We start from the raw sequence: 23,521 nt of genomic DNA on the forward strand, positions 1-23,521 counted from the left end.
CCAAAGGTGCTTTTAAAATGCCCGAGAAATCAGAATTTTAGAAATGGTCAAGTTCTATCTTCAGGATGGAATGCTGAAGACAAGAGAGGTAAAGTGGCTTTGCCCAAGATCGTACACGCTGCTAACTCCTGTTCCATGATACCAGGATAGAGGTTGTCCTCAAAATTCAGAACCTAGGACTTGTCTTCCAGGCATGGTGGCTGGGATTACCCACTGTGTTTGACTTTCATTGGTCTTTGATCTCAAAATTCTTTTCTGGCTGTGGTCCTGGAGCTCAACTCACAATCAAACCCCTGGCATAGCAGTAGCCATAGCAGGAGCTGGGTGATTCTCACAGACACCCAGAACCAAGTCAGAGCTCCACCCGAGGGAGGGGCTGTGGGAGGTGCTGCCCACCTGTCTGCCTAGCCGGTCTTTCAGCTCTGTCTTCTCGGAGAGAGCCGCTCCATCAGAGAGTGGCTGTGTGTTGCATCCAGCGGGTCAAGGCTGAGGATGAGGAGACTCGCAGGGACCCAGAAGACCATGTCCTGCCTGAATGCCCGGCCTGAAGGCCTGAAGGCCCTGCGCTAACAGAACCTCAGAGGCATCCTGGTAAGAAAACTGCTGGCCCCTCTAGTACTTAGAGGGAGGAGAGGGAAGGAAATTAAGTCACAAACACTGCTGGGATTGAGAGGAGAGCACTGGGCCTAGAATTCGCTGATCACCTACTCTGTATCAGGTCTCGCCACTGTCTGAAGAACTATTGATTACTATCCATTTTATAGTGGAGGGAAACTAAACCCCAGGGAGAAGTAACACAATCTCAGAGTCAGGGGCAGAGTCAAGATTAGAGCTCCTCCTGTCTAACCCTAGAGCCCAAGATGCTCCTTCCTTTCTGTACTGCCAACTGGGCCCACACCGCACAACCTCACCTGTTGTGATTTTCTTTTTTTTTTTTTTTTAATTTTTATTTATTTACGATAGTCACAGAGAGACAGAGAGAGAGGCAGAGACACAGGCAGATGGAGAAGCAGGCTCCATGCACCGGGAGCCCGACGTGGGATTCGATCCCGGGTCTCCAGGATCGCGCCCTGGGCCAAAGGCAGGCGCCAAACCGCTGCGCCACCCAGGGATCCTGTTGTGATTTTCTTAAGGCAGTTCCCATGGCAATAATGCCTCTTCTCACCTCCACCTAATTTAGGCTCCACTGCTGCTTTCCAACAAACGATCTGTCTATGCCAAAGTGAGAGAAGTCAGGGGAACTCTACCTGTGTGGGAAGGAGGCTAGAGCATGACATGTTTAGGGTTTACTGTCTACGTGATGGAGATTCTGGGAATGGGAGCAGCAGAAATGTGCACATACTGGAATTACCTCTGCTTCTCAGAGCCAGTCCAGAAAAAGCTGCCTTTTGCCACGTAGGTGCCCCTGAAGTCCTATGTCTGACCCTGTCATTTCTGAGGTGGTGGCAAAATGAGTGTACTCAAAAGGACACAACAATCATCTCACACCCTGGGTGGCAGCACAGCGTATCGGAGGAGCTTGAGCTTTGGGCCCTCATGGTCATAGTGGGATCATTGGAGTCCACATAGAAGACACCAAAGGGAGAGGAGAATGATATCTGCTCCCGTTTCTCAGATAGGAAAGCCTAGACTCTGAAAGGTTAAATGACTCAGATGTGTCAACCCAAAAAGCTCAAGCTTTTCTGCTAGTAGAGGAGGATCTAGCCCTCAGAGTAGTTCATAGGCTGCCCTTACCCAGGAGCCTCTGGAGACCTTCTGAGTAGGTCTGGTGGGAATGGGGAGCTGCTTCTGTAATCTCCAGGTCCCCTGTAGCTGTGGGGACAACCCTCAGGGCACTGTCCTCTAGTGATTCAGTGCATGGCTCTATGAATGCCATTCCCAGTGTCCGTATCAGCACTGGTGGCAGGAAACTTCTTTCAGGCAGGCAGACACACAAATCATCACTTGATAGTTGGCTCCTCTGCCATGTGTGGTGAAGGCATCAGCGCAGTTGCCATGTGAAACATAGTGTGGATGCAGCACTCTATTTCAGAAGTGGGTTTGGTGTAAGAAGGACCAGAGTCAAGTGGAATCTGATTCACTTTGGTAGCTGGGGCCCTCTTCCTAGATGCAGTGCAAAGAAAAGGGGCCTGGAAGACTTGGATTCAAATCATGGCACTTAATTGCTATGTGGCCTTGGCTAAATCCCTTCACCAATCTGAGACTCTGGAAATTAACACCTACTAGACCCAATGGTCATGAGAATTAAATGTGATTAAGCACCAAGCACAGGACCTAGGGGGCATCTAGGGGGTAGGGGGGTTTTCTTCTCTTTTCTTCCTTAATAAAACAAGACAGGTTCAGCAACCTCACCACAGCAAACAGGGTCACATGGGGTCATATGTTCAGGTCTGGTGTGGGCAAAGCTTTTCAGACACAAGATTCCTTGAAGCAGATTCAGAAGCCTTGGGCCCTAACGTAGGGCTGGGCACAGGGAAACATGATTCAATAGGAGTCTTGGAGCTGAAGCTAGGTTGTTCTCCAACTTGCCTGATAAAATTCGATTGCCCATAGGAGGAGGAAGAATTTAGGAACATCCCAAAATAAGAATGAAGCTGATTCAGAACAGACTAGGAAGAAGTCACAGAAGGCCATGGGCTCGAGGGGAAAGACAGAGTATTAGTGAGCAAGCCTCCCTATCTTTGCCCAGCGTCTGGAGGGCCCCACCTTCTCTTGTTCACGTGGCAAATGCAAACACATTCTTCAGGAATCTGATGATATTCTCCAGGACCCCTGTCCTGGCACTGTCCCACCCTCCCCCAATGGAGATGACCACTTGCTTCCTTTGCACACCATATATCCCTTTGCTTCAGTCCCTGTTATAGGATAGTTACAGGGAACACTGTGTCATTTCACTGCTTACACACTCTCTCTCTCACTAGACGGGAACTCTGGTGATGCCTCACACCTGTCTGATTCCCAGAAGGAGTTTGTTAAGCCTTTGGAAAATTGAAAGAAGGGATGGAGGGCATGGGAGCCAGTCCATGGACCCTATTAAACTTGATGCTGGGGACAGGGGAATGAATGGAGACTGGGAGGATGAACTAAAGGAAGAAGGTTTGAATATGATCATTTGTGGATTTATAATGTTGATTTATCAAAAGATGAGAAGGAAAGGGCTGAGATGGAGAAATATGACAGAGTGCAGAGTTCCAGGAGCTTACATATGTGCCAAGATGTTCACTACTGATTTTGTTAACAGTAAAAAAATGTGGAAATAACTTAGTACCATACACAGGACATAGGTTATATAAATATTGGTATATTAATCTTATGAAATACCTTGAGCCATTAGAAAGAATGAAACATATCTTAGGAATTGGAAAGATGGCATTGGAAAAGAACATGTGTCATGGTGCCGTGGTTAGCAGTGATGGGGTGAGCTTGCCTGGGTTCAGGTCTGTCCCTCACTGGCTAGACAACCTTGGGGCTGTTTCTTAGCCTCTTCAAGCCTCAGTTTTTTCATTTGTAAAATGAGGAGAATGGAAGTAATTACCTTGATGAGTTGTTGTAAGGGTTTCTGAGGTTCTTAGAGTACAAGCATGCATTAAGTATTTAATAAATGTATGCCATCATTATTAAGCAAAAAAGTAAATGTCAAAAAATGCATACTATCACCCCAGTTTTACTTTTTAATTTTTTTCTTCATGCAGATAAACACGTATATAAATATACAATAATATATGCATAGGATAAACAACTGTTAAGAGACAAATGATTGTCTCTGAGGTATGAGACTAGAGAGAAGTGAGCGAGAGGCACTATTTTTACAGACTTTATTTTTATTTTTATTTTTTTACAGACTTTATTTTTTAAGGAAATTTTGGGCTTGCAGCAAAATGGAGTCCCCCACCCCACCCTATGCACAGCTTTTCCCACTATCACATCCCCCTCCAGAGTAGTACGTTTGTTAAACTAATGAACCTCCATCGACACATCATTGGGACTTACACTGTTAAATATACATTTCTAACTTGTTTTCATTTCTACAATGAGCATATATTTGTTTTCTAAGTAAAATTTTATTAGTTGATTAATGGCTAAATCACACCCTAAGTCCCAGAATGGCTAGACTCTTGAAAGTGGCCTGGTTCACAGAGGCTGCTACAGAGGAGGAAGGGATCCACCCTGGGACTGCCTGCCTAGGCACATGGCCTGAGGCGCACCCAAGAACCCCTACTCTGCTGTCACCAGCATAACAGGTCACAGGCTCACCTGCCTGGCTGCTGGCTACTCTCTCAGAGGAACATCTGCACTAGATCCCAAGGCCTGAAAAGGCCAGGCCCTTGGGCCATGTCTTCCCTGACAGTCCTCACGCATACACGATGCTCACCCAACCAGCTGAACGGCTTCAGAGCATCCAGGGAGCAGGTCTGGGAGGTTGGGAGAACAGCCAATATTATGGGTGCGAGGCTGCCAGCCTGGACTCAAAGTCTCCTCTGACATTCACTAGCACAGTGACCTTTCTGTGAGCTTCTGTTTCCTCATCACAATATGGGATTACCCTGCCCACTTCACAAAGGCACATGACAATAGAGTGAGAAGATCCGTGGGAAAGTATCTACTGTATTCCTTGGCACATGGAAAGTTCTTGGGAAGTTTGTTTATTATTGGGAAGTTTTCATTTCCTGTCTACATGACCTACTTAACAGTCCTGGGACTTTGTACAGATAATTCTTCTTGAGCACCTTCTTGCCACCATCCTGCAAAGAAGCTGTCACTTGCTAATCTCATTTAACCCTCTCCATGACACAATGATGTCATTAGCATTATCCCTCTTTGCGTGTGAGAGAACTTAGTTCTGGAAGATTCAGTAACTTTTTCCAGGTGTAGACTTACATCTTTCCCACTCCTGGGCTTTTCTTTCACATCCCCAGCTAAGAAGGAACACATTGCCCTGGCCTGGCTTCTGAGAATGGTGGCTCCAAGGCCTCTGTCTCAAGAGGCAAGACTGGCACTCTCAGGAATTTGGCCTGAGGATAAATGGCATTGTCTGGATGAGTACATAGTTGGGGTGTCCTTGCTGGCATAGTCAGGATAAGGACAGGGAAAGGATAATTGGGGCCCTTCAAATATGCAGCCCGGGATGAACTGGCTGCATTTCTGGTGCTGGCGAGCCACTCTCTGAACAGGTGTCAGCCTTTATCTGGGTTGGATTTAAAATGTGATCCTTCAAAATGAAGCTATTCCTGGATGGCATGCAGGGAATAGGTGCTATAACTAAATGGTTGAAAGAGAATGCTCCCCATGCATTCTGAAAAAATGCTGATGACCCACAGGATGGAGCTGGGCTTGAGGAGGTGAGCCCTTTGGGTCACCTCTCCCACCTTGTTTCCCCAGGTGATTCCTACTTTGGTCTCTCTCTGCGTGAGTGCCTCATCAACATGAAATATTGTCTCTACTTGACCTTCATGTGTCTGAGTCTCTTCACTCCAAGGTGAGTTTGCTGCCTCACAATGACCTGGGTCTGAATTGTTTTGCATATGTGCTCAAAATAGGAAGAGTGGCAGGTCCTCCTACTTACCAACGGCAAGACAAAGCCTAGTCCATTCATCTCCCTGATATACCCAGACAACACAATTTCCTGCCATGTATTTTATCTGGAGAATGCAAGCTTCCAAAATGGTCATAGATGGATGAAACCCTTGTGTTTTTTTCTAAAGACACTTGAAGGGTTTCTCAAATTACCTCAACATTCTGATGTATGGCAAATGGGTAATAAAATGGAGCAGGATAGGGACATGTTAACTCAGCAGCTTAAAATTAGAGATTTCTCTCTGGGAAAGTCACGGCTGGTACATGGGCACAACACTTACACATACATGCAAACAGAGCTCAAGTTTATGTGTATACGTGCTTATTCACACATAAATAAGCACGTGCACCAACATCCATTTTCTGTTCCAGGATATGTGTCCAGGGGAATCAGTTCAACATCGAGACCAGCAGAAGTGACAAGCTCTCCCTGCCTGGCTTTGAGAATCTCACAGCAGGATATAACAAATTTCTCAGGCCAAATTTTGGCGGTAGGTCATCCTTTTTGTCCAGGACATCGATCCCAAAGGACAAGAGCAGAGGCAATATGCAGAGGAGGGTTTCAGGAGATTCTAGTTGACTCCATTTTCTGGTCTGCAACCTGTTAAGGATTAACAATGATGAATGAGGCAGCCAGTGATTTTCACACTACTTTGGAGAACGTGCTTAGCCTCTCAACCTGCAGGATAAAGAAATCCTCTTCCCCACTGAAGAGGTTAGCAGAGTCTCTAACAACTTCTCACATACTATCTTCCTTCTGTCCCCATTTCTGTCATTATTTAAGGAACCTGCCAGGACCACACCACCTAGACTTCCAGCTTTCAGCCTGGTCACTCAAGGCTAATCCCCAACTGTGCTAACTGGATGACCTGCCTGGGTCTTTGGCCTGCTCAATATACCTGCCTATGTCCCAACCTCCTCAGCATAGAGTCCAGAGCCCTTTGCTACACCAGGCTTTCCCAGCCCAGCCTCTATCTGCCTGCCAGTCTTGCCTGCCCCAACCCCTCCCCTTCTCTGCCCTGCTATGAGTGTACCCAAAAGGCTCCCTGATCTCCTTGGCTTCCCTGGTCTCCGTGCCTTTGCTAAGACTGTTTACCTGCTGGGACCGACTTCATGCAACTTGACACCCTGGCAAAATGCCGATTTTTCATGCTTCACATCAAAGGCTTCCTCCTCTGAGAAGCCAGCCCCGTCCTGCAGGCCCCACCCCATCTTTCAAACTTTGTTTTGAACATACTTCCAAATCATAGCCATTACCTGGTAATACTACCATTGCCACTAGCTTCACATCTGTCTCAGCTTTAGGCTGCAGCCCCTTGAGGGAGTCTTGCTTTATTTACCTCACTAACCCCAGCAGCAGCTCAGCACTTGGCATATAGCGTGTTGTAAATTGGTATTTGTTAGCAGACTGAAGCAAGGAGGGAGGGCATGAGACCAATCACACACCTCGTTATTGGGTCTCCATCTCTCTGTTTATAAAATGGAGATTAGCCAAAGTGGTTGCTAACCTCCTTACCTAGAGCAGGAAGTGGGAGAAAGAGACTCGGAGTTGAACAAACCTCCATCTGGCTCCTGGCTCTACTGCTTGCCAAGCACCTTAGCTTTCTAAGCCCCCTTTCTGTAAAATGGGGATATATCTTCCACCTCACAGAGGGGGCTGATTGAGAGGAAGTGTGTGAACACGAAGCATGGTGCCTGCCACATTCATCAGGGTGCAGTCTATTCTAATCCCCTTTCCTTCCTGCTCCTCCCTTCACATGATAAAATTCTCTGGTCAAATCTAGGATTTGTGGGTTAGTCCAGGTCCTCTGAGGAGCAGACACCAAAAGGCAATTATCCATGCAAGAAATTTATTGGGGCAGTATCTATGACAGAACGTGGGTGGGAAGAGAGAAAAGCTGACTGTGGGGGAAGGAGAGAGGGATAGCAGGAAGGCTGAGTAGAGAGGTCTTAGACTATGGTGCTGGTGCAGTTCTACATGTGTTTAGAGAGGCCCCCAGGGAGTCCGTGAGCCCAAGCTCCCATCAGAGGAGTCTCCCATCTCCATGCCTTCCACTAACAGTGTGCTTAGTATTCCTGCCACACTCTGTCACTGGTGGGGTGCAGCCTGAGGAAAGCATGGCCTAAGAGCAAGTGTGGTAAAAGATTTCAGAGCACAGCATCTGGGCCAATTACACCCACTCAGTTGGAGATCAGAGAGACCATTTTCATGGCCACACAATAAAGATTTAAGGTCCTTAAGTTAACAAACCTAGGCTTCAAGCTCTCCTGGTCTTCCCAGGCCCAGCTGAACACTAATGATAAGCATATGAGTCCGTATACCCTGGTCAGGTCCAATTTCTCTGCTTCCCAAGCCCTAAACATTTAGGCCAGGGTATTGCCCTTCTTGTTGCCTGCTCACAGGTCTACAAGAGGCAAGGTTCTGAGGCAAAGTGCCCATTCTGAACCTGGGGTGGACCCAAGGAGTGTGAAGTCCTGATCCACATGGGCTGAAAAGGGGGCAAGGAGTTCTTTGTCAAAAAGATGGGAAGGCACAAGCCCCAACACCTTGGCAATCTGTCTCCTAAAGGAACCTACATTTATGTGGCAGCCTGGAGTTCCGTGCAGCTGAGATGTTTTCCATAATGTCTGTCCACCTGGGTTCTAGGTCCCTGAGGTCTTTAAGAGACAAGTCCTCTATAGGACTTTTCAGGGAATGAGGTAGACAGAGCACAGGTTTGTAAGCAGGCCCTCGGAACACTGTCCAGGAACTAGCTTTGACCTCTTTCCTAGGAGGAAGCTGCCCTCTGGTGGCACAGTTCACTTTTATAACTCAAGGGGAAGAAAGTTCTGGTCCATAAAGAAGCCAACAGAAGCATGGCCCGCCTGAACTAGCCAGAAACAAACAAACAGAAAGCGCAGTGGGGTGGAACTTTCTTGTGTATTCTGTTTTTCATATTCCTCAGGGAGAGCAAATAACACTGACCCACTCACTGCTCACTGTGCTCCAGGCACTTAAAAATAGATCCTATAATCTTCCCAACCCAATCCTCAATAGTAGGCACTAGTAGCTCTCACACACAGGTGCAAAACTATAGCACAAAAAGCTTAAGCAGTTTGCTCAAGGTCACCCAGCTGTGAAGCGGTAGGCACGGGATTCAAACACTGTGACTCTCTTCAAGCTCCTTTTCTTAATTTCTGCCTTTTAGCACCATGCTCCTTCAGCACCTTCCAGGGTCTGTCCTCAAAGATCCGCCATTTTTCCACCAAGTATTAACACCAAGTACTAGCTGAATTAATTTCAATTGCATTCGTTCTAAAACTCCATTTCCAGATTCCTGCCTGTATTTTATGGCTGGGTTTCCTTCTGTTAATGATTAGGTTGCTTTGTCTGATTCCTACCAGTTAGATGATTTTAAACTTCCTTTTGAGTTCCACCTCACCTCATCCTGGTTAATGCATTGTCACAGTCCCCTGAGGCACCCTACTTATTTATTGCAAGTGAAAGCTATTGCAGCTATTAACCTGGTGAGTAAATTTGTTCCTCTTCCAAAATTAGCTAGGATCATGGTGCTGATGGGGAAGGCAAATGCCATTTATTGAACCTCTATTATTATGTGACAGACACAGTTCTGGGACTTTGTACAGATAATTCTTCTTGAGCACCTTCTTGCCACCATCCTGCAAAGAAGCTGTCACTTGCTAATCTCATTTAACCCTCTCCATGACACAATGATGTCATTAGCATTATCCCTCTTTGCCTGTGAGAGAACTTAGTTCTGAAAGATTCAGTAACTTTTTCCAGGTGTAGACTCACATCTTTCCCATTCTTGGCTTTTCTTTCACATCCCCAGCTAAGAAGGAACACATTGCCCTGGCCTGGCTTCTGAGAATGGTGGCTCCAAGGCCTCTGTCTCAGGAGGCAAGACTGGCACTCTCAGGAATTTGGCCTGAGGCCAAATATCTGTGATTCCCCCAGATCACAGGGGGAAGGTTCTGGAATTCCAAATAGTTTAGGCTTTCTGGAGAGTAAAGGAAGAGGAGGAAAGTGTCAGGAGGTGAGCAAGAGCTCAACCATGAGCAGTCTTGAATGCCATCTTGTGGTAAATTTACTTAGTTGAGGGGAGAAAAAAAAGATATCTGTGCACAAATTCCCAAATCTCTTACTATATTTCTAAATGATTTGTCCCTTGCCCCTTGCAAGCACCATTGGAAAAATCCTCCAAGTAAGAAGTAGCAAATACCACTACATCCTTTAAAATATGCTCATGAGCTTGGTGTGGTCTCTTTTACCCATTAAGCTATTTATATATTTGTGCATTTCTTATACAAAAATTTTTCATACTTTTTTTTTTCTCATTCCACACAATGATTCCTCCTGACAAGGGAGGATAGAAATTTACCTTTTACTTTGTGTACTTCTAGAGTGGTTTAAATTTTCCAATAGGTCAGTGTTACTTTCATATTTTCTAATTTTTAAAACACTGTGCTAATGTAGAATGTTTTTGTTTCTAAGTCCTTCTGGTTTTTTCTTAGGAGAACCAGTTCAGATAGCACTGACTATGGACATTGCAAGTATTTCTAGTATTTCAGAGAGTAACATGGTAAGTGTGGCCCTTTCCTCTTTACCTGAGGAGTCCTTCTTATGTTTTATGGGGATATACTTTCTTGCTACTCAAAAACAGAATAGGACTCACAGCCCCCTTGTACTTGCAATGAATGACAGAAACTGGAGACCTATCCCAAAACTCAAGACAGTGGAAGATTCTTGTAAAACAGATCTTCTGAGTATCAAGAGGAAAGTGGATTCAAGGGCCAGGAAGGAAAAGATGAGGGAATGGGGCGGGTGCATTTGGTGAGGAATAAAAACTGGGTAATGAATGAAAGCACAGTGGAGAAGCCTGAATATCAAGTGGACCCTCCCAGGGTGGAAGCTAAGCTAAGCTGATGAAAACTGACAATCACATAAGTGCTTTCCACCATTCTCTCACTTAAGAGAACCCATTAAAGACAAAGTGACACTAAAGGCAGGTTGCCAAGGGGGCCTGCTGTGCATTCTGGGTAAATCCTGGACAACCTAAGCACTTAGCTCACCCAAAACTTCAACCACTCGGAGGGGCCTTTGGGATAGAAGGCAAGCAAGTTAAGGTCCGGAACATGCTCCTCTGGGGCTCCCTTTCGGCAGTGAGAGTTCTGGTGGAGAATAAATAAGGTGCTTTGGTCTCATTGCTACAGGCCCCTCCCCCAAGAATAAGACTTTATTCACCAATGTCTATTATAGTATGTACTCCTGACCTAAGTGCAGGTGGGAAGGGGAGTAAGACATCACCCCTTTCCTTCCATTTTCAGTCTTTCTCCCCTTCCCCCCATCCATTTCCACTGCCCTTCTTCCCCCTCAGGACTACACAGCCACCATATACCTCAGACAGCGCTGGACGGACCTGCGGCTGGTGTTCGAAGGCAACAAGAGCTTTACTCTGGATGCACGCCTCGTGGAGTTCCTCTGGGTGCCAGATACATACATCGTGGAGTCCAAGAAGTCCTTCCTCCATGAAGTCACTGTGGGAAACAGGCTCATCCGCCTCTTCTCCAATGGCACAGTCCTGTATGCTCTCAGGTAATTGGGTACCTGCCACCTCAGGATGGGAGGGGAAATGGCTAGAAGAAAGGGTCATTCTGACCATCACTCAGATAAGGCTGAGGTCCCCCCTTCTCATGCTCCTGCCTTTCTAGACTCTTGTCCCTGTGATAGAAGGGCCCTCCCTCAGTTTAGTTTGGCTCAACTAGCAGCTACTGAATGCCTGCTCTGTCCAGGCCCTGCAGTGGACACTGAAAATACAGAGCTGAATGAGACACTGTTCTGATGCAGATGGATAAGCCAAGGAAGACCAGGATCCCAGGGGCCTGAGGTAGGGAGGAAGTTAGAGGTTTGGGGGTGATGCTAGAGTATGCTTTCACGGAACTTTGAGCTGAGTCTTACAGAGTAAAAAAAAAAAAAAAAAAAACAAGTTAGCAAGGGAATAAGAGAAATAGCAAGGGAGATAGAGAGGTAGGTCCACGTAAGGGATTTTCTTTTCATGAGCCTCAGTGGAGTTAGAGTTTTCCCAGAATGCATCTCTACTTGCCTGAGTCATTTTTCTACACAGAAGCCAAGTGCAGTGCCTCAAAACCTCTGCCCTCTGTAGCCATGAGCTCCCCTCTGTCCCTTTCCCAAATCCCCGAGGCCAAAAGTTACTTCCACCCAGTTGTCCATCAACTAGCTGGTTGGCCAGAATAGGAAAGGTACTCCCAAGGTGCCACAAGAGGCAGCCCACAGGCAAAGGCTCATCACTGCCTATGCAAGGGATGTGCAAGGACTGAGCAAACCTTATGCTCCCAGTCCTTGGGGAGAAGGCCAGGAACCAATACTCGTGGGACTTATCTTAGATCCCAAGTAAGAGGCTGACATGAAACAAAGACTGAGCTATCCAATAAACTGAATTTTTGAATTGTTTGTCTGGCATTCCTCAGCTACACTGAATTTTGCAAAACCCAGCCAAAACCCCAACCCTTCCTTCAAGAAGCCAACCTACACCTCTCCCTCGCTTTCAACTCCAATCAACATTAATGTCTCCCTTCCTGTGTGTGAACATGTGTGTGTGTATGTGTCTGTCTATATTATGCATATGACACAGTCTATCCTGTCCAAAGATTATTGATAATTGTTAACTGCCTGGCTCTAGAATCAGACACTTTTGGGGGAAAGTCCCTATTCTTTCCATGCTCTGTGACCTTAGGGAAATTGCTGGACTCTTTGAACCTCGGTTTCCTCAGCAGCAAAAGGAGAATAGTATTTCCTACCTCATAAAGCTATGTAAAAATTCAAAGGGATAATGCATGTGAAGCACTTTGCCCTGGGACTGGCTTGGGCTAAATAATAGCTGTTGTCATTCTCTGTCTCCCTTAAATAAGTGTAGCTTCCTCAAGGTAGGCACCATGCATGCATCCTTTCATTTTCCCCAAGAACCTAGCACACTGCTTAATAAATAAAGTGTTTGATAAAAATATGTGACACTGAAAAAAGGGAAGATAAAGGTTGCCAATTGAAATCTCCACTGTGATGGCTTTACTGATGTTTAATTGAATGTCTCTGGGTGTTGATCCCCCAAGAGCCACAGTGCCTAGGACTCTCCAACATCCTCTACTCCCTCTGAGAAAGCTGATCCCCTCCAGGAGACAGGGTCCCTGAGAACTGCTCAGCCAGGAGACCTGGGATCCAGCCCCAGCTCTGCAACTAAGGGCTGTGTGAGCTAAGGCAAGCCCCTGAGTCTGTTGTCAAATGGAGATAGTGGTGACAGTGTTCTCTGTTCTAGCTCCTCATAGGTTTGTCATGAAGATTAAATTCTAAAACTGGATGCAAAAGCATCTCAAGCCAATAAGTGATTCTCTTCTGTGATATTGCTGCAAGTTTGCCTCTTCATTGCCAACATTCTAGCTTCCTCCATTCTGTACTCCAGCTTTTACCACATCTCAAAGGTGTTACTTAGCACAGAAAACCTCAGAAATGTTTTGAGTGTAGGCTGCAAGTCACACATTCACTGTAAGTCAAGGTGAAAGTCCTCCTGGAGTGGCCCTTTAAAGGGAATGTATACTTTCCCTCATAACACTCCTTTTGAACCCATTTTTCATTTCTTAGAATCACAACGACTGTTGCGTGTAATATGGACCTGTCTAAATACCCCATGGACACACAGACATGCAAGTTGCAACTGGAAAGCTGTGAGTATACATCCTGCAGGCCCCTGAGATGATTTCCCTGGGTGACTTACATCAGTGTATTCAGGAAGAAAGACCTAATATAGAGCAGCCTTTCTTTCCTTGGTCCTGATTCCAATTGATTCAGGCCTCCTGAGCGTTTGTCCAGAGAGACTTAGAGACCTCTCAAGGACAAACCTTCCAACATTACATCATTTGGGGAGGACCATTGTGAATGAGAACTAAATATTTCTACCTAAGAATAGATAGAACGGTGAAGGAAATGGGAGTCGATAGGACCAGGAGTGGGACTCAGAATCTGAGAAGGCACAGAAGCCAGAAAGAACACAGCAGAGGTTAAAAATGGTAAATAGCAATCATTGACATTCATTGCACTACTGCTTCCAACTTTGAAAAGCAGTTGTTTGGTTTATGTATAGCTTAACACAATGATGCCTGTAGTGGGTATCTAAACTGCAGTCTGAGGATTTATGATGAAGAATGAGCATTTTTTCTAACTTGATATGTGTCAGATGGCATTGTTGAGTAATCTCCATTGTTCTGAAGTGCCCACCAAACTTGGGAAAGTGGTTCCTGTGACAGGTGTCCTGGAGAAACAATGCTTCAGATAGGAGTCATTAAGGCATCAAGGGATGGCCTGTGTGAAGAGGAAAAAACCATAGTCAAGCACTGGAGATCAGCGGACACTTCTGACATGAGGACACAAGTGGTCAACATCCAAGAAGCACAAGCATTATGAGGCAGCAGTCATTTTTCAGGGGTAGACATTTAATTAAAGACTCAGGCAGATTAATTACTCTATTTATTAAATGCATGCAAACCCTCCTTCAAGCAATACAGCTATTTGGGGCAGAATAAAACTTAAAGTTATCTAAAACAGAACTCATTTTCAGCCCCACATGGAAAAAGTAATTGCCCTCCATGTGTGGCTCTGCTCATCTCAAATCCCAGGAGCGAGATTCTTCTGGAAACTTCAGCACTTGGCTTGTACGAATACCATCTCCAGTGAGCAGAGGAAGCTTTCACTGAGTGTTTATTAGCAGTTATTTGGGTACAGAAACCTCACCAAGGGGTTTTTTTTTTTCCCCTGAACACCATCCCTAGGAAAGAATTGCTAGCATCCCACAAGAGCAGTGATAATGTAATGATTATGAGCATTTAATAGTTGTAAAAGTAAAGTGTCCAAGTAGAAGCTTGTACATTCACTTGTTTAGATTTTTTAAAATTTCTTTGGGATCCTAGACCTATTTGGACAGCTAGATTGAACAGTAGATTTTAGGGTGCTTCTGAGAGAAAGCCCATAGAAAATTTTTACCTGGAAGTCCCCTAAGAGCTCATGACTACTTCTCGGCCCTATGGAGGGAAGATAGCCACTGTTAAACAGTGCATACAGCAAGACTTAAAATATTAGGCCCAACACTGAGCCTCATCTCCCAGTAGCCTGGGGAAATGAAGGCAATACAGTCCAATGTTTAAGACCACAGGTTCTGGGATCACTGTGTTTCCCTGTCACTAGCTGCAGTTTTGGGTGACTAGCACTAGCCTCTCCAGACCCCACTTTCCTCATCAGTGAAGGAGGAAAAGTAATAGTCTCTGACTCCGAGTTATTTTTTAACAGCTTTACTTAGGTAAAATGTACGTACCTTAAAATTCAGCCCTTTCAAGTATATAATTCAAAGATTTTTAGTAAACCTGCCAGGTAGTACAACATTGCCACATTTCATCATTAGAACTTTTTCCACCAGGGCACCTGGGTGGCTCAGTGTTTGAGCCTCTGCCTTCGGCTCAAGGCATGATCCCAGGATCCTGGGATCGAGTCCCACATCAGGCTCCCCACAGGGAGCCTACTTCTCCCTCTGCCTATGTCTCTGCCTCTCTCTGTGTCTCTCGTGAATAAATAAAGTCTTAAAAAAAAAAAAAGAACTTTTCCACCAATCAAAAATATCCCTTGTGCCCATTTACAGTGTCTCCTGTTCCCACCACCAGCCCCCAGGCAACTACTAATCCACTCTGTATGAATTTGTTTTCTTTGGATATTTTATTGGAAAAATAATCAATACAACATGTAGTCTTTTGTATCTGGCTTCCTTTACTTAGCATGTTTTTGAGGCTCATACATGTTAGAGCATGCATCAGCACTTTGTTCCTTTTTATTCCTTTACTCCTCATTATTCCATATGAAAGAGTACAAGTAGTACACATCCCTTTGGCTTGTTTCCACCCTGTAGTTACTAAGAATAATGCAACTGTGTACAAGTTTTTTGTGGACCTGATTTGACTTCTCTTGGGCAGATACTTAGGAGTGGAATGCTGGATCAAATGGTAAATTTATGTTTCAGTTTTCAAAAAATTGCCAAACTGTTTTCCAAAGTGGTTGCACCATTTGACATTTGCACTGGCGATGTCCCATCCTCTCCACGTTCTCATCATTGATTATTGTGTCTTTTTCATCACAGCCACTCTAATGGGTGTGAAGTGGTAGCTTACTGTGATTTTGCCGTGCTTATCCCTAAGATGCCCTTAATGATGTCAGGTGTCTTTTCATGTGCTCATTGACCACTCATCTATTTTCTCAAAGAGATATTTTGAGGATTAAATGAGACGACAATATTATAAAGCACTTAGAAATGTAATTGCTCACTAAGTGATAGCCATTATTATCACCATTATCACCCATGGGCTTTGGGTTTAGACTTTCCAGATGTATAATCCTGGCTTTGTTTTTAATTTGCCTCGCTATCTGAGTAAGTTATATAATCTTTCTGAATCTGAGAATTTTCATGTTTCAAATGGGTGAAACATTAGAGTTCCTCCATTCTAAGGCACAGCATCTATTGAATAAAATTTTAGGGAAAAAAGTAAGCTCTACTTTATATGTATGTATGTATGTATGTATGTATCAACTCTAAGATCCATCCCAATTTCAAAAACTATAAAGAAAAAAATTTTAGTGAAGAAATATAGAAATGGCTGTCTTGCAAGTTTATGAGAACATTAGAGATGTAGTGTATAAAAGACTTACCATAAATGTTTCATAAAAGGTAGCTATTATTATTATTATGAACTATATTAGTAAAACCACTTTGAGATTTATCAAATGCTTATGTTAACAGACATCAATAAAGGGGCTAGCTGCAGGTTTTTGTTTTGCATTTAAGTCAATATGGAAATTTGAACAAGCCAGTGGTAAAGTCGCTGAGAACACCGTTAGAACTGCTAATCTTTCCTGAAAGGCACTATGGAGCATAGAGCTATGTATGCCCACAGATATGAGTTCAGTAAATACTATTTAAATAATGAGGGCAGCTACTTCTAGAGGCCTGTAACCTATCAAGTCTATGTAATGCTTAGCAAAGAACCGATTTTTGATTGATGGCAAACAGCCCTAGCAGGTCATGGTCATCCTATTCTGAGGAGACACTGCAGCTGCCCGTGAGAAATCATGCCAAGTTTTGCATGGGATCATCCTTGGACTTAGCACCATCAAGACAGAGCCCCTGCTGCCCTTATATTGGAGTAATTTCTGGACCAGTTCAATCTGCTACCTTCTTGCACTGACCAAGGCACTGTTTTCCTTGCCAGGGGGCTATGATGGAAATGATGTGGAGTTCAGCTGGCTGAGAGGGAATGACTCTGTGCGTGGGCTGGAAAACCTGCGGCTTGCTCAGTACACCATACAACGGTATTTCACCTTGGTCACCAGATCGCAACAGGAAACAGGTGACTTGTGAGACGCATTGCTCAAAAGAAAATAACTAGGTTGCATTCTGAGTCAGAAGTAGCATCTCTTCTCCACTTTATCTCTTTGGGGCCCAGAAACCCCTCCACAGTGTGGTAGGGCAGGAGGATTTGGGCCTTGCACTATTATCTGCTTCACATTCAATACTGAAATGACCCCCAAAGGGCTCGCAGTCTAATGAAGTAGACATTGAGGAAACCAGCATGTATAATGTTGCAGGAATACTATGACAGAGAAAAGCATAAGAAAGGGATCATAGGTGGGGGTATCAGGACCCCTATACATCCCATTCTATACAACAGCAATTTCTTTCATTGAAACTATAGTGACAGTTCATGGTTAACTAGGTTTTGGTGAATAACAGATAACTTAATGTGAATATACCTAAATTAAACATCCCATAGTGAAAGCACTCTGCCATGTGAGGAGACATGATTTCCTATCAATTATTTACCCTATCAGGAAATTATACACGACTGGTCTTGCAATTTGAGCTTCGGAGGAATGTCCTGTATTTCATTCTGGAAACCTATGTTCCTTCTACTTTCCTGGTGGTGTTATCCTGGGTTTCGTTTTGGATTTCCCTTGATTCAGTTCCTGCAAGAACCTGTATTGGTAAGCAGCTCCAACAGGAGATTTCTTTTTTTTTTTTTCAACAGGAGATTTCTAAGAACTAGAGTTACAGATCTTTTTTTGTTTCTTTTTACCTTCTACCAGTTTGTTTGTTTGTTTGTTTGTTTGTTTTTTACTAATATTCAGAGGGCAGTTCCAGGAGTTGGTTTCTTGGGAAATCTTTTGCAGGGAGAGAGAGACAGAGACAGAGACCGAGAGAGATGTAGAGCCTTTTTAAACATATTTTACAATTATAAGAGAGAATTGTGATTGGATGGTCTATTGCCAATTATTTTGTATATTGAGCACCTCCCTCCAATGGGAAGACAGAAGGTGAAACATTTAGAAAACCATATCACTCATATTCGTTCAAAATGGACAAATCGATCCTGTTCTAGAAGATCACAGATTTTTCAAAACGAAAAAGTCCCATTTCTGTTCCCTTTGCCAGCTCCTGAATGGTGAGTCTGCCAGGTAAGGGTGAAAGGTGCACTAGCCACAGATGTGAGAACATTGCCTACTTGTTTTCCAGGAGTGACCACCGTATTATCAATGACAACATTGATGATCGGGTCCCGCACTTCTCTTCCCAATACCAACTGTTTCATAAAGGCCATCGATGTGTACTTGGGGATCTGCTTTAGCTTCGTGTTTGGGGCCCTATTGGAATATGCAGTTGCCCACTACAGCTCCTTACAGCAGATGGCAGCCAAAGATAGGGTAAGAATTTTGAGGGCCCTATATATAATTCATCACTTGCCATGTGCTGGTCTGTAGAGATGACCCAGACTGGTTCCTGTCCCCCAGGGATTCACTTTGCTCCAGCGACTCTCATCCTTGTTTAGGTGAGGGCATCTGGAAGTCATGGAACCTTTTGAAAAAGACTGCTCTTCTCATCAAGTACAATGGGTTATTGACATGTTTAATTTGCTAGCAGAAAATAACTGTTGCCTGTATGCCACGTGAAATCACAACCACAGGAACAAGCATCCATGAAAAACCCAGTATCAAACCAAATGTGATCAGCTGCTTACAAGTTTCAGATTAATATGTATTTACTATTTAATTCTTTTGTTGCACTCTTATTTTCTTAAATTATACAAATAACAGTTTGGTGGAAAATGTATGGAAAAAATTAAATTGCAGCAAATTTCTCAATTAGCATATCTTTCTGCTAAGATAATGGGAAAGACTGCCATTATCTGAGTTAGCAGTGAAACACTGTGGTCCAGCTCTCAGAATAATAATAATCATTATTATCAATTAAACATTTATATGCACCAGACTTAATCACAAGCCTTTTGCAAATATCATTTAAAATACTCATAACAACCCAGTAAGGCTATCTCCATTTTTATAGTTGTGGAATATGAGGTACAAGAAGGGTAAGTGACTTATCCCACGGGATGTAGGTAAAGAGGTAGAGGTAGGATTTGAACCTAAATCTGCTTAGCTCCAAAACCTGACCCTTATCTGCTATTCTCACTTACAGTGGGCAATGGCTATGTTCCTAACTATTGTCCTCTACAGGCCCATGAAACCCTTGGATTCTTTGGAAGCCCAGTTTGATAAACACTGGTATACGAAAGCTCATGCTAACAAGCAAGAAACTGATAGGGATCAGCACAGAAGAGATGCCCATCTTTAGCAAAGTTCCAGGACCACACAGGGTCTAATGGTGAGGAAATTAATCAGAATAACCCAGAGACCCAGTTGCCCATTCCCTTGCATTTAACTAACGTGAACAATGTTTCATACAGTCATATTCCCCAGTACCAAACGCAAATAATCCTATCTACTAGCCAAAGAAGAATATGAATTTCATTTATTTTACTCCTTTATAGGCTTCCTTAAGAGGACAATGGTTAATTACAAAAAAAAAAAATCTGGATTTGGTAGACTGGCAAAAAGGGATTGGAGAACTACTAAAATCCTTCACCAAGGTCACTAGAAAGCCCTTATTTTACTTTGTGTATAATAATAGCTTCACTACAGAGTACTTGCTATGTGCTAAACATCTTCTTTAGTTCACCCAACAGTTTATTAGATGGCTACCACTGTTATCCCAAATTTACTATTGAGGAATCTGCCACTCAAAGAAGTGAGATAGCTCACCTAAGCCCTCATAGCTAGTAAGTAGCCTGGCCAAGGATCCAACTTTGCTCTCTCTGACTTCACTACACTTCCTACGTGCTGTGCCATTCTAGGCATGTTGGAAAATGACACCTCCCTGGAATTGTAGGGAGCGTCACTATTTCTGTTTGTGTGGCAGAGACTTTTAGACACTGCAGATTCCTATTATCTCTCATAATCAATTAATCTCTCCTCACTAGAATGGAATTCATCAAACACCTACTAAATGCTTTCCACAATTTATACTATTTAATCTTACACAATTTATACCCTCTCATGAGGTAGGCATTAATATCATCACCATTTTGCAGGCAAAGAAACTAAGTTTTAAAGGAATTAAAGGTGACTAAAATTTCACAATAGCAAGAGGCAGAATGGAATTCAAACCCAGGCCAGCTAACTTCAAAGCCTGAGCATTTAGCACACAGCTCTGCATATCAATAGTAGGCAATGGTTATTCTTCACAGTATACAAGCTGCTGACCCAGGGATAGATGCCTGTAAGCAGGATAACATGACTGCCAAGTCTGGCTCACTGGCCAAATTCTGAGGCATTCAATGTCACTTTCTATTAAACCTAATTATTCAATACTTAGGCTTCTATGTACATAAATACCTACTTATTTATTTTGCTTAGTCAAGTCCTTCAAGTTAACTGTGTTCTCTATGACCTAGGGGACATCAAAAGAAGTGGAAGAAGTCAATATTACTAACATCATCAACAGTTCCATCTCTAGCTTTAAACGGAAAATCAGCTTTGCCAGCATTGAAATTTCTGGTGATAATGTCGACTATAGTGACTTGACAATGAAAACCAGTGACAAGTTCAAGCTTGTTTTCCGAGATAAGATGGGCAGGATTGTTGATTATTTCACAATTCAAAACCCCAGTAATGTTGATCGATATTCCAAATTACTATTTCCTTTAATTTTTATGCTAGCCAATGTATTTTACTGGGCATACTACATGTATTTTTGAGAGTACATTGAATTGTTGCATGTCATGGTTCTTTGACAGAACAAGGTAATGATGTAAATGGTATTCTAAGCCAAGTGTGTGCACTAATAGTGCTACAAGTGACTAAAATAACATTTGAGCATTTCTTCTCAAAGAATATTCCCCCAACCATTATTTAAGCTGCGTAGAAGTCCCAGCATTACAGAGTCTTGTAATAGAAACATCAACTCATTCCCTTTTTATCTTTACCAAAGACGTCCCCATGGAGCCTAAGATTACAAACCTACTCAGGGTTGCCTATTTGCTCAGTGGCTCCCTGGTCTGCATTTACCTCATATAAAAAATGAGAAGGAAACTATTATATGTATTGAGTAACCCTCAAGTGTCAGTGGTTGTTTCTAAATTAATCATACATGCTATTTACTAAATCTCTACAGTGCTTATAAAATGCATTGTTACCTATTTAGGGAGTAACATTTTCTAGTTTTTGTTTTTGATTAAAATAAAATGTGGGCCTAAGTCAATTCACTGGAAGTCACTACACTAACTCAATACTAAGATGAGTTTTTATTACAGTATTTGATACCACAGCAGAATTGTCCCCAAATTCCAATAAGTTCTGCCATTGAAAAATCAAATGTAAATGAAGAAAACATTAATGGATCAATAATCTCAAACATAAATTTGTTTCAAAGATATGATGCATTTCCCTATATCTGAACTGAAAGGGCTCTGGAGCTTTATTCCCCCATTTACATGTCTTATCATTTTACTATTATATGTACACCAGTCCTCAATAATGCGAAAGCCCATTCCCCCTACCAGGGACGGAATTGGAAGATTTTTCTAAAAACTTAGTGTAAGGCGTCTTACTTTGAACTGTTGCCATCAATACTTGAAGAACTGAGTCCATTTCTATCTGCTTCTCTGACACTGAGCACCACTTTCTCAGCAGCAGATCTCTTGCATCTTTCCAAGAGGAGCTCTTATTGTTATGCTCTAATGACCAGGAATGATGCTTATTAGATCATGAAGTACATTACCCAGAAACAAGTAGCTTAGAACAAGTAAGCTTGGCCTTGCTCAGAACCCTGATCCTTCTAGCTGGATTACTTTGACTTTCTTATCCTGCATGAGTAGGAGAATGTTGGCCCTGAGTCCTGAACTTTCTAAGTAACAATGGGACTTGTTCCAGAACTTAAATGCAGGCTGCTGATGAGCTACCTTTCAAGTCCAGCCATTCTCACCCTAACACAAGAAACACATTATGTGCATCCTTGCTCTTTGGTCAAGCTCAGCCAACAGCATTGTAAGTGGAGATTTGCCAGCATGTCATGATAAAGGCTTCAGTTCAGCCTCAATCTTCATAAAAGGAATCTTGCCATCTTTAATTCTTTAGCTTCCTTTTCTAATAATTGTATGCCTATACCTTTTCTTTCAGAAGCAAACTATGGGTTCTCTTTTCTACAGCCCTCTGTACCATAGATTCTCATTCTTTTTCTCTTTTTTGATAATTCTTACAATTCAGTGTGTATGAGTGTAATCACTTGAGCTTTCAACAAAATGTTTCTAATGGGATGAGGGAATTAAAAGTGGTGGAATGTGGTTGTATGGTTCAATCATATTTGTGATTTTTTTCAAGTTTTGAAATATCTGCTCTAAAACCCTGTTTAAGCATTACGTATTTTTTAGAAGGCTGTAAAGGTGTGAAACTGTGAAATAAACATACCATATTAGCTACCCACCAAATCAAGTGGTCATCTGTAGAATGACTAGTGTAAGATCTCATCTGGAAAAGGTATACATCATAGTGCAGACTCAATGGGCTCACAGTCTTACGTCTTCATGTTTCCCCCACTAGAGACAGTACACATATTCATTCAAACACACACACCTACTATTTCCTGCCAAGGAAGATAAGCACTGAGGCATAATCTCTTTCTTTGAGATCATGGCACCACAACACTTGCCTTGCAGTTAAACAACTGGGCCTGCTGCTATTGAAAGATCGAATTCCCTGAAAATGTCACAGATTCCCTTCTAAGCCTTCTTCATTGTTTGGAATTCACTTCTGTTTTTATTTAATGATATTTTTAAAGTTTGAGAATATACTTTGGGGAAAATTCTTGCATTTTGTATCACTCTGACATTTATGTAGGCTACAACATCAGAGTTCTCAGTAAAAACTCCTAAAATTTTAGATCTGCTCCATGTATCCAACCTACCCAGATTGGTCCTAGAACTCACTTCATTCAAAATATTTCTTGGGTGAAAATTCAAAGACTAACCTCACCAAATTTCCAAAGACATTAAACTATGTAGATTTAAGAATATTCTAAGTCATAGAAATATGATTTTTGATTCCTTTGATGTTGGGAATATCAATATTCTCAATATATGAAATCACATATATGTATATTATATTAAATAATATTCATTAAATATATATATTAAACATTCAATAACAAATGACAGAGGGTTAATTTCCAGTGAAAGATAGGGACAAATGGAGAAATGAGCATAGCAGAGAGGAGCTAGAGATTACAATAGACCATAAGTTGAAAACAAACACAGAGGGGTACCATTAGGAGAAAAAGTATAGTAGGGGCTTTCAGTGCCAGGAACATTTAGGGACAATCTGAAATTAGGGACAGTTAGTCAGCCAGGATTGAAATGTGGTCCTTCCTCGATGCCATACATTACTATTACACATACAGAGCATTCTTCTCAGCTTCTGGCCCATAGTTAATTTTGATTAGTCCATAATACATTC

General features: G+C 42.9%; 1 protein-coding gene across 2 annotated transcripts; it reads left to right on the forward strand.

Annotated features, from left to right (window-relative positions):
* The first annotated feature begins 395 nt into the window (after positions 1 to 395).
* Positions 396 to 22,497, forward strand: GABRP (gamma-aminobutyric acid type A receptor subunit pi). Of its 2 annotated transcripts, XM_055325581.1 has the most exons (10): positions 396 to 591; positions 5,380 to 5,476; positions 5,947 to 6,065; positions 10,090 to 10,157; positions 10,953 to 11,170; positions 13,229 to 13,311; positions 16,891 to 17,028; positions 17,510 to 17,662; positions 18,192 to 18,379; positions 20,467 to 22,497. In XM_055325581.1, exons 2-10 carry the CDS (start codon positions 5,424 to 5,426, stop codon positions 20,767 to 20,769), a joined length of 1,323 nt encoding a protein of 440 aa, XP_055181556.1. In that variant the 5' UTR covers positions 396 to 591; positions 5,380 to 5,423; the 3' UTR covers positions 20,770 to 22,497. The 2 variants fall into 2 exon arrangements, with proteins under 2 accessions (XP_055181556.1, XP_055181557.1); XM_055325582.1 differs by lacking the exons at positions 396 to 591; positions 5,380 to 5,476 and having other exon boundaries at positions 6,012 to 6,065; positions 10,070 to 10,157.
* The last annotated feature ends 1,024 nt before the right edge of the window (positions 22,498 to 23,521 follow it).

This window comes from Nyctereutes procyonoides, unplaced genomic scaffold, assembly GCF_905146905.1.
Source record: "Nyctereutes procyonoides isolate TBG_1078 unplaced genomic scaffold, NYPRO_anot_genome, whole genome shotgun sequence".
Taxonomy (NCBI): domain Eukaryota; kingdom Metazoa; phylum Chordata; class Mammalia; order Carnivora; family Canidae; genus Nyctereutes; species Nyctereutes procyonoides.

Coding starts and splice junctions, on each gene's coding strand:
- GABRP (XM_055325581.1), top strand. CDS start 5,424: ATGAAATATTGTCTCTACTTGACCTTCATGTGTCTGAGTCTCTTCACT. Junction 6,066..10,089: donor TCTCAGGCCAAATTTTGGCG/GTAGGTCATCCT, acceptor GTTTTTTCTTAG/GAGAACCAGTTCAGATAGCA. Junction 13,312..16,890: donor CAAGTTGCAACTGGAAAGCT/GTGAGTATACAT, acceptor TTTCCTTGCCAG/GGGGCTATGATGGAAATGAT.